Genomic DNA, 12,063 nt, shown 5'->3' with positions numbered 1-12,063 from the left:
CTCTTTAAAGCATATGATCTGAATGTACTTTGGTGGAAGAGAACACATGAAGTATAAATACACTTCAAAATACATTTTGTTTGTTTTTACAAAATAATAATTTTATAATATAAATATACTATATATGGCATATCATGTATAATATACTTATTATAATCATTTAATAATTTATATTGAGTTACTACCATATGCAAAATACTGAACCTCACCAGAACTCTAGTCCTAAATAGACAGCTGCTGAAAGGACACCTCTACCTGGATGTTTCACCAGTATCTTAAACCTGACACATCCAAAATGGAAGACATTATCTTCCTGCTGAATGTATTCCTCCTTCAGACTTTCCTATTGAGGGCACCAGGGTCCCTCCATTTGCCCAGGTTCCTGACTTCCAAGTCATTTTGGATTATTTCTCTCTTCTATCTCATCAGTCCTATACAATGAGTTCCCAAATCCTGCTGATTATACCTCCATAATGTCTCTTGCTTCTAGCTCCTCCTTTCCTCTCTCAATTATCACTCCAATTAATTTCTTGTTCAGATTACTGTAATAGTCTCCTAATGGGTCTCCCTGCGCCCAGCAGATACTCTCTTTAATCTATTTGCCACACACCCCAAACTTTTTGAGTGAATCTGGCCAGGTCAATATTCTGCTCAGAAACTTTCCAATGATTTCCTATTGCATCTAGGACAAAATACAATACTCTTAAGCCTGACTTTCAGGGCCCTCTATAATCTGGCTCCATTCTATTTCTCCAACCCTATTTCATGTTCACATCTTCACAGACTTCACACTCCATGTAATCTGGATTACTAGCTACTCTGCAATCATGAAAATTATTCCTCACACCTAAAATGCATTACCTCCTGTACTTGATTTCTCAGAATCTGTGATTCTCCTTTGAGGCTGAGTTCAAGCAACAAAGGAGGCAGCTGCTGGCACAGTAGACAGCATGCTGGGCCTGGAGATGGAACACCCGAGTTCAGATTTGTCCTCTGATACTTAAAAGCTGCCTCAGTTTCCTCAACTGTAAGATGGGGATAATGAAAGGCCTACTTCAAAGGATTATTATGAGTTTCAAATGAGGTAATATTTGTGAAAAGTGCTTAGTGCAGTGTCTGGCACACAGTACTATGTACTATAATACTATAGTACATAGCACATGTACTAGTACATGCTACAGACAAACTTATTTCTTCCCTCTTCCTTTCTCTTCCCCCTACCTCTTTGATGAACCTTTGACTAATCCATCCCAATGCTAGTGATCTCCCCTAATGAGCTCATATTTTATTATTTTCACACACATGTATATGTATACATATATGCACACATACACACACACACCATTAAACTCTTCAAGGTAGGGACTTTTGCTTTGGTCTTTGTATCCCCAAAGTTTAGCACAAAGTTTTGCAAAAACTAGGCACTTAACAATGTTACTTGTGTACACTTTTGTGTCTTTTCAATAGAAGGCAAGATCTTCAAGGGCAGGGGCTCTTTCTTTTCTCTTTATGCTCCTATGTACCTAATATAGGGCCATGAACATAATAAATATTTATATGAATGTTAAATTGAATCTAACCTCTTACTTGTGTTTGAATCCTGGTTTTAATACTTTTTGAATGACCATGAGCAAGTCATAGAATATGTTTCTTCCCATGTAAAATGGAGACTAATTATATACATTACTTCACAAGGTGGTCATTTTGAGGAAAGTACCTTAAAGAACTAGTTAAGCGTGAGTTGTTATTATGGTAGGGAGAAAGAATAGTGCCTGCCTTCAGGGGACTTACAATCTATCTGGGAAGCCTAGATTGATACATATTAAAAATAAACAACAATATGAATTAAACATTATTATGATAAAATAATAAGACAACACAAAAAGATGGTCTTTCAGTAGAAATCTTCAATGAAGGCTAGATGACCATTTGTTAGAGATTTTAAGTAAGTTACTCTTGTTCTACATTTTCTCTGAGGTCCCTTCTAATCTTGAGAATCTGTGATTTTAGATCATAATTTAATATATAATAAAATATCAAATAACTGGTATTTTGTGCCCTGAATTCAGAGGAAAGCATCTGTTATGGGTTGAAATGGTCAAGAGAGGTTTCATGGAAAAGATATGGTTTGAAAAATGAGTTAAACTTGACTAGTAAGAAAGAAAGGGAATAATTTCAGATAAGAAATGCTGTTGACAGAGATGAGGTTGATCTTAGTAAACCGTAAAGATAGCAGTTTGATTGAAATGCATAGTATCACAATAAAGAATATTGTGAAGTATGGAGCCAGAATTCCGAGGTTCAATGACAAGGAAAGGTGTCTGGACATTAATAAATGGAAAATAAACAGGTTTTCCTGTTATTAGTTATTAGATCACTAACTAGTTAGGTTATTTTGACCAAATTTTTAAAACCCAATAGTTTTTTTTTTAATGACTTCTGTGATTGACCTACAATAGAGTCTGTAAGTACTTCAGTTTCTATTCTCTAAAATGTCAAGCCAATCTGTCCACATTGTCTCAAACAAAGAAACAAGAACACTACAATGTTCCATAAATTTGTGAGAGACAGTGTTTATTTTCAAGTTGAAGAGTATTTTATTTAATGCATAAAGAAACATTATGGCTATACTCTCCCAGTATTTTCAGGGTTATTAATTCTGCCATTATCTGCCATGGCCTGTAATCTTTCTTCATCTACCATTTCTGTTATACTAAACACCCCAAAGGTCTAGATTTCAGGGACCTGTATCTGAATCCTGAATCCAACACTTCCTAGTTGTGGGTCTTAGGTAGGACATGTAATGCTCCTGCACCTTAATTTCTTCATCTGCTACATGGAGATAAGTGATACTTGCTCTACCTCCCTCATAAGGTTGTTGTGGGAAATGTGTTTTGTAAACAATAAAGTACCATATAAATGTTACTATTAAGTCATTTAGTTGTATACAACTCTTTGTGACCCCATTTATGGTGTTTTCTTGGCAAGATACTAGAATAATTTGCCATTTCTTTCTCCAGGGTCCCCATTTTACAGCTGAGGAAACTGAAGCAAACAGAGGTTAAGTGACTTGCCCAGGGTCATGAAGCACTAGCTTCTATTAAGCACTCTATTCGTTGAACCAATCAGCTACCACCCACATAAATGGGAGTTATTATTATTAGCAACCCAGTCCTAGTTAGATTTTCCGTAGCTGATATATCAAATTTTGGGGTCTAAATAATTAAACCAAAATATTCCTCTTGTATTTTAACTGTACCCTGTCTGGTTGATAATACCAAATAAGGCTGCTCACCCCAGTATTTAATTCCATACGAGATTTCTTTTTAGATAGAGCTTTCAGATCTGATTCATTTAAGTCACTAAGATTTTCACTGTCATCTGCATCTTCTGTATTTTTCTTGTCTTTCATAGTGGGGAGCTGGATTGTTTGAAGATCCATGCTAGAATCCACCAATTTACCAACCCTAAATAAAAAAAGTATAAGGCATGCCATTTACTTGCAGAAAAAAAAAACAATATAAATTCAGAAAATAAGAGTCACTGAAATGTGAGAATTGTAAAAAGAAGGGAATTTACAGCACTCTCATAGAGGAGGGGTAATATGTAGAAGGAAGACTAGTTTCCAAAATCATTAAGATAGTAAAACTTTCTCATCACCTTCCTTCTTGCCCTAATGAAAATATAAGAGGAGTGGGGCAATAAAGGGAAATGGATTGGCTTGGCATAATGGGTCAGTGTCTTGCCTACTGTTATACACAACTGATGTCAGTGAAGCTCACAGTATAATTTAATAGTGCCAGGAGCTGAAAGAATGAAGCTGCCATTTTCAAGGGTAGTAGTTGGATTGAAAGGCTGGGTCTTATTCCCACCTGATCCTGTGTATATATCTCTCTTGTGTAGACATTTTCCATATCTTGTTATTTGAGCTTAAACATTGATCAAAAAGTCAGTCAAGCTAACACTCTTTGAATAGGACCTGATTCCACAAATCACACTTTTGTTTGCATATTTAATTTCTCTTTTTACACTGTCTTTCTCCCCATTCACTTACAATAGGTCATGTTTATAAAGTGCTTTTAAGGTTTGCTATGTGCTTTAAGGGAGCACCTTCCCTTGGGAAAGAGGACAATAATGAACTACATGATTTGATCAAGGAAGTATTTTTCTGCTGAAGAGCAAAACTGATGTATCCTTGAAAAGGGGCAGTATCCTCAATCACTCTTAAATTTGGCATAGACTTGAAACTCAGAAGGTATAGTTTTTTCTCTTACTCTCAGAGGATGCACAGAAATAGGTATTAAAATTCTAATACAAGGGAAGGTGTGTGATTTGAGTAGACTAGAATTAAAGGTAAAAATGTCAGGACACCTTTTCAGGAGCTCACTTTTTTTTCCTTGACTTCTCTTATGGAACCAAATCAGACACTATACCTCTCTGATTCCTTTCCAGAGGCTCCAATTGCTCCTGCTCTGGTACTCTCTTTTCCTCCCTTATGAGAGTTATGGAACAACAGGAGGCAGTGATGGGGTTATGTATCACAAAGGTTTTAAAAAGCAGGTGACAGGGAGCGTGATAGTACTGTTATCAGAATAAAGAATTAAGGGGGAAGAGCTGATTGTTTTTGATGAGTAAAAGGGTATTCAGATATTGATCTTCCTATTTTCTATTTCTTTTGCTTGATTTGGGGCCGGCAGTCCACAAAATATGCCAATCAAGTTAGCTCAACAAGACTTTCTCAGAATTATGGAATTATAATACAATTTCACTTCCTGAATATAAATACTTGTATATATCTTAAAGTTCTTGTTAAGCATTACATTATTAACTCATGTCATCTCTGATAGATTTGCAAGTTTGTGTCAAACAAGGAATATTTCCAGAATTCCACATACTTTTAAGTCTTCAATGAAAGCTTCCCAACTTTCTCTTTGAAAAATCCTGTCAGTTTTACTAGGTGAGATTAAGCCAATTCAGCATTTTACTGGTTACTTCATAAAAGCTCCTAGAAAGGGTAGCTGGAAAGGTTGGCTGGAAGAGGAACTCAATGAGCACTGAAATTGCTTCCTGGAGCAGTGTTCATAACAAAACTTTTAGAAAGAGTAGTTTACAATCATTGCTTCATCTACCACTTTATCATAATGGCTTGTAGTAGCTAAGGAGCCCAATGGTACCAGAGTACCAGACCTGGAGTCAAGAGAAGTTGAGTTCAAATCCTCCCTCAGACATTTATTAGCTGTGTGACCCTGGGCAAGTTACTTAACCTCCCTCAGCCTTACTTTCTTCATCTGTAAAAAGAGGAAAATAATAGCACCTGCCTCCCACGGTTGTTGTAACGATCAAATGAGATAACATATATAAAGCACTTTGTAAACCTTAAAGCTAATTAAAAGTTAATACTATCTTTTATTCTCAAAATTCTGACCAATAAGTAAATGTGAAGGCCTTTTCTCAGTCCTCATATTCTTTAATCTGTCTTTAGCATATTGATGCTGCTTACCCACAAACACTTTCTGACACTTTTTCTTAATTTTTCCATAACTCTGTACTCCACTGGTTCTCTTTTCACCTCTTTCATCATCTTTGATTTAGTTTTCTCCTTCTACCTGCCAAGAGTATATTTCCTGGGTCTAGGACTTAACCCTCTTCATTCTATATGAAGTTTGGATAATTTGAATAACTAACCAATTCTCATGGTTTTTACTATCACTTCTACGCAAATGACGCAACTTATCCAAAAGCAAAGTCATCACCATTCCAAAACCAGCTCTTTGTCCCAACTTCCTTATTCTAATAAAGGTATCACCACCCTCCCTATCACTTGGGTTTAAAATCTTGGGATGATACATAACACCAAACTTGATATCTATTGTTCCACATCTCTCCTCTCTTTTGTGTCTAAACTCCTTGAAAAAGTTCTCTACTAACAGTGCCTCCACTTTCTCTCAATTCTAAAACTTTTGCAATTTGCCTTCCAACCTCATCATCCAACTGAAACTGCTCTCTCCAAAGTCATCAGTGATCTCTTAATTGCCAAATCAAATAGCCTTTTCTCAATCCTCATCCTTTCTGACCTTAATCTTTATCTGAAACCTTTGACATTACAAATCACCATCTTCTCCTAAATTCCCATTCCACTCTAGGTTTTATGGCATGATTCTTTCCTGGTTCTACCCTAATCCTGTGACCACATCTTCCCAGGCTTTCTTAGATCTTCTCCTAGATCTTGGGTATACCACAAGGCTCTATCCTGGCCTGTCTTCTTTTTCCCTTTCATACTTTCCCACTTGGTGATCTCATCAAGTCCTGAGTTCAATTACATATTGAATCAATTGAACCTATCTGGTTAAATTATCATCTCAATGCAGGTAACTCTGTGATATCTATATCCAGTCCTAACTTCTCTTACTTGCTTTTTAGATATCTTGAACTAGATGTCCTGTAGGCATCTTAAAACTCAACATATCTAAAACAGAATTCATTACCCTTCCCCCTCAAATACTGCTTTCTTCCAAACCTGTTACACCATTTTCTCAGCCACTCAGACTCATGACCTTGGTGTCATCCTCAGCTCCTTGCTTGCATTCACTCCACATACTCAATCTGCTGCCAAGTCCTGTCATCTCAACCTACACAACTACTCTCATAGATTTCCTTCTCTCCTTTAATCCTGCCACAATCCAACCACTCTCATCATCTCACACCTGTCCTGTATATTACAACAGCCTTCTTGTTGGTTTCCTTGCCTCAAATTTCTCCAAATTCCAGTCTATCCTGCTGCCAAAAGTGAATTTTTCAAAGTGCAGGTGTGACCATGTCAAGTCTTCCCCATTCCTTCATGTTAGGGAACAGTTATTTCTTATGCCTCTAAGATCAAATATAAAAATCATCTACTTAGCTTTTAAAGTCTTTCATAACCTGTCCCCTTCCTACCTTTCCAATGTTCTTACACTTTACTGTTTTCCCTGTGTGTTGTGATCTGGCAACAACTGTCTTTCTGCCTTTACTCATGCTGACCCCTCCTCTCCTGAAACTGCATCTTCACTAATTGTCGCCTATGTCTGGAACACTTTCCCCTCTTAGCTCAGGCTATAACCTACCTTCTGCAGGAGAACCTTCCTGGCTCTCTACATGGCTACTGCCTTTCCCCTTAAATTATCTCCCACCTATTATGTATATTATTGCAAATTATCTTCTCCATTAAAATGTGAGCTCCTTGTAGACAGACTGTGGTGGTTTTTTTGGTTTGTTTGTTTTTGCTTTTTTTTTCCCCCACTGTCCTTTGTTTTCTCAGCATTTAGTACAGTGTCTAGCTCATATTAAGGGCTTCATAAATACTTGCTGACTTCTGAATTACCCTATACTTGCAATCAACTGCAAAATGCTCAATTCTATCTCTATAGTTTCTTTTATGGTGGCATCTCCTTCTCTCTTCTATTATCCTCACCCTGTTATTGCAGGCTCTCATTACTTCTTGCCTGATTTATTATAATACTCATTTAAGTAATCACACTAATTTCTCTTTTTCCCCTTCAATCTACACAAAACTCCACAGATTAATTTTCCCAATGAACAATTTAGTCATTTTCCTGATTTAAAAAGTTTAAATAGCTTCCCAATGTCTACTAAATAAAGTTCAAATTCTTTAATCTGGTATTGAAGGCAATCCACAATCTGGCCTCAGCCTATTCATTTTAGGCTTATTTCATACTATTTCCCTTTGTATACTGCAAGACTCAACTAGCCTTGGGTACTAATAACTCATCACTATCTTTTGCTCTTATGATTAGAGAGTGGAGACACAAACTCCAAAACCTCCTTTTAAGAAGTGGGCTCAGCATAGATATATCTCTCTTTCCTAAAAGTCTGAACTACTTTGGAACTTCTTTGATTTCTCCAATAGCCTCCATACCATGTAGAGATTTTTTTTCCTCTGAATCTCAACATCATTTTGTTTATGCATCTCTTAAATACTTATCACATTTTACTTTGTTTAGGGATTTTTCTTTCTAATACTATAAGGGGTACATAATATAATTTATATTTTATCTCCCCTTGGGGACAAGGAGTACATAATGTTTTATTTTTTTATGTACAATATACATAGAAGGTGCTGAACAAATGTTTGCTGAATTGAACATCTTATTGTCTTTGCAAATCAGAAGCAGCCAGATTTAATGGGTCCTGAAGTCAGGAAGACCTGAGTTTAAGTTTTGCCTCAGATAAAATGGCTGTGTGACAAGTCACTTAATCTCTTAGTGCCCTAGGCAACTCTCTAAAACTATAGTTCAGATAAGGCATCAACCTGAATAGGAAAAGACAGGTAACTCACCTGGGAGTTCCTTCTACTAATAAAATCACAGGTCCAGATCTCATTTCTATTTCTCTTTCCATCTTGTACATAGTATATGTTCATTAAATGTATTTAATTGAATTAAATTCTCCATGTTCATTACCTTTGTACAATGGAAAGTTCATGTTCTAGAAGAATAATTATGCTGTGAATCCACTTGTGAATTTGCACACTAGCCCCTCTTTCCCCTAATATCGTATTTGTTTAAAAAAAAAAGTTCAGAGTTTTGTTACTTATCTTTACTCACTTAAGGAAGACTTCTTCCATAGTGGTGACTGAGGCACCATAACTGGCAATGCCTAGCTCTGTCTGTTTCTCTTCCAGTTCAGTAAATAGAGATTCAAATCTGGAAAAATAAGAGAGAGAAAAAAGGATGAAAAGAACTCCCTTCCCCCTTCTTTAAAAGACTTTTCAACGTTTTCTTTTTTGGAGTTAAAGGAGTCTTATTTGTTGTTTTGCTTCTTCAAAGGCCATAGGGTTATCATTATACTGACATGCTACTCATGCTCTGATAAAATGAAGTATAATACTTTAAATTTTGGCATAGAGAAGGCCTGAGAACTTATGGCAGCTACTAGCCCCACTGAAAATATTTCTACAATCCTAAATTTTGATGGTACCACAATCTATATTTACTTAGAAAATATTGCTGAGTGCTATGAGCTAATCCTGTTACTTTTAAATAGAAGATGAAGCATGACTGTTAATGTCTTAACACAGTAGCATCTCCTGAGAACCAAGAACATTAGGTAAGTGCACTCAGTTCCTACAAAGGGAACATTCATCACCATACCACACATCTTTGTTCTTCTCAACTTCTACTGCCCATCTTAATCTACTTCTTCATCACCTTACACTTAGACTGCAGACAAAAGTCTTCTCAACTGGATTCCCTCTTGAATTTTTGAACTCTGCTGAAGCCATTAATTGTCCCAATTAGTAATTCTAGGAGTGTTATAGAATTTCCCAGGTATATCATTACCAAGTAAGGATAATTTTACTTCCTCCATATTTGTCTTTATGTCTTTAATTTCTTTCTTTTTCCTTATGGCTATTTCTAGCATTTCCATAAGTATATAAAATAATAGTGGAAGGAGAGACTATTCTTGCATCTCTCTCGAATTTACTGGAAAAGGTAAAAAGACTTGAAGGGAATATAAATGTATATATACATGTATCCATACATATATGTCTATATAGGAGGGTATATGGGCATATGAATACATATGTGAGTGTGTGTATATATGTTTACTAAATGAATATTATCTTCTTCTTAAAACTATGTGACCACTTTGGTGAAAACTATGTGGCCATTTTAGTGATAAGAAGCTGTTAAGTTATAACATTGTGAATGCTGTACTTTGATTTTCTGTGAATGTTTTGCCTTAATTTGTTACTGAATAAATAGAGAGTTCACTATACTGTGTGATCAGAACCTTGACAGTTGTTCACAGCCACAGTCCTCTGGAAAGGTGCTCATGCTTAGCTTTACAATTCTTTGAGGAGATTGTTCCAGGCAAGAACGGGATGGTGACTTTGTAACTCAACTATTTTGTAATATTAACCACAAAGTACATTTTAACAAATCATTTTCTTGTTCAAAATTCATGTAAATGTTTCCACAAATCTTCTTGGAGTAAAGTCATATTAGAAGGATGGGAAAACTATGTCAGTTTGGACATCTTCGTCTCAAAGCCAGAAATATCTTAGATATTAGATTATTATTAAATAAAAATCAAATCTGCAGACTTGTTCCTAAAACATAGAACATAGTAGTAATATTTTTTCTTTGACAAGAAAGAGATACCTTTCACAACTGGATCTGGAATAATAGGATAAGGAAAATGTTCTTGGCCAAACAAGTAATAGAGATAATCACTGGGATAAAATGGGCAATTTGATTACATAAAGTTGAAAAGTTTTTGCACAAAATCAATGTAGTTAAGAAGAGAAACTATAAACTGTAGGACAGTCTTTACAGAAAAATTATCTAGTAAATGTCTTACATATAAGATATATGGGGAACTGATGAAAATACATAAAACCCAAAGACATTTCCCTGTTAGTGTTCAAAAGGATATGAGCAGGTAGTTTTCAAAAGAAATGGAAACCACAAACATAAGAAAACATGCTTCAAATCATAACAATAAAAGTTAATTAAAATAACTCTTAGGTTCTACCTCAGACTCATCATTTTGGCAAAGATAACAAGAAAGGAAAATAATTATTAGAAGGCTGTGGGATGATGGTAACACTATTGAACTTCTGGTGGAGCTCTAAAATGGTTAAACCATTTCAAGTGGGTCCAAACAATTTGAATTCAACTATATTCCAAAAAGTTACTAAACTGTGCACAACTTTTTACCTAGTGGTATTAGGCAAAAAGATATTTAAAAAGATTTGATACAATTTATTTTGTACAATATTTTTTTTTGTAGCAGCACATTTAATTATGGTGAAGAATTGGAAATCAAGTATCTGTACATAAATTAGGGACTGCTTGAAATAAATCTGATACAGGAATGCATTAAAAATTGTGCTATTAATAAGAGATGGAGGGGACAGATTCAAAGAAACCTAGGAAGAGCTGAATTAACTGATGCAGAGTAAAGTGAGAAAAAGCAGAAAAATTTATACAACATTATAAATGAAAACATCTTTGAAGGACTTAAGAACATAACCAATGCAGTAATTAGGCACAATTATAGACGACTGATAATGAAAAAAGCTTCCCATCTCTTGGCAGAGAGGTAATAAGCTACAGGTAAAAAATGAGACAAACATTTTTATACACTGCCAATGTGTGGATATATTTTGCTTGACGGAACTTTTTTGTTACAAGGCTGGTCTTTGGTGGGGGATGGGAGATGAAAGTTGAAGGAGGTAGATCAGGAGGCAATAGTGATAAACAAAAAGGAAGCAAACAGGAAAAAAAGAACATTGATGAAACACTAAAAATATACAGAAGAGAGTATTAAGAAATTTTAGAAGTGGACAAAGAAAAACAAGGAAATGGTGATACTACTCTGTTAATTTTTTTTGCTTTTTTTTTTTTTTGGAGAGGGGAAGGCAGGGCAATTGGGGTTAAGTGACTTGCCCAAGGTCACACGGCTAGTAAGTGTTAAGTGTCTGAACTCAGGTCCTCCTGACTCCAGGGTTGGTGCTCTATTCACTGCGCCACCTAGCGTCCCTGTGTTAAAATGCATTTATATATATATATATAATATATAAATACATTACTAAAGAAAGCTGTATGTAACAGAGATACATGATTTTATATGCAATCACATTTTTTCTTTTCTTTTTATATAGAAATGGTCATAGGTGCTAACTTAATAATAAAATATAATTTTAAAAAAGAAAAAACCTCATTAGCCCAATTCCCTCTGAGGCCTTACTTGTATGAGTTCTCTTTGGGCAAGATAAATGATAATTCAGCCCCAACATTACTTTCCACTGTGGCAGTCGGTACATGATAAAAAATTATACGGGAAATTTCCTCCGTGTTACATGTAGGTCCCTTCACTATGACCATGTGATATCCTGCACCTGAAATAAACCATATAAAACAGTTTGGTTTTTCACATTTCTCTTTCTAGGTCACATCTGACTTTCGGTAGCTTCAACTGGACCACTTTTATGAGAATGAGGAGACAGAAAGTCAAATGTAAGGAGGTAATCAGGAAATATCCTTGACAATGCTCCAGAGA

The 12,063-nt window shown here is 35.5% G+C and overlaps 1 protein-coding gene across 1 annotated transcript in view; it reads right to left on the bottom strand.

Annotated features, from left to right (window-relative positions):
* LOC138163251 (phospholipid-transporting ATPase ABCA3-like) overlaps positions 1-12,063 on the bottom strand; it is a 230,876-nt gene that overhangs the window by 84,857 nt on the left and 133,956 nt on the right. Inside the window, exons 17-19 of the mRNA XM_069090799.1 lie at positions 11,752-11,902; positions 8,601-8,699; positions 3,296-3,467 (exon numbers count right to left, since the gene is read on the bottom strand). Coding sequence (XP_068946900.1) covers positions 3,296-3,467; positions 8,601-8,699; positions 11,752-11,902 — 422 coding nt within the window. The remainder of the gene's footprint in view (positions 1-3,295; positions 3,468-8,600; positions 8,700-11,751; positions 11,903-12,063) is intronic.

The sequence above is a fragment of the Petaurus breviceps genome, unplaced genomic scaffold (genome assembly GCF_028583685.1).
Source record: "Petaurus breviceps papuanus isolate PSGF00001 unplaced genomic scaffold, PetGlider_PUasm1.0 187, whole genome shotgun sequence".
Taxonomy (NCBI): Eukaryota; Metazoa; Chordata; class Mammalia; order Diprotodontia; family Petauridae; genus Petaurus; species Petaurus breviceps.
This window is presented reverse-complemented; position numbering and strand designations above follow the sequence as displayed.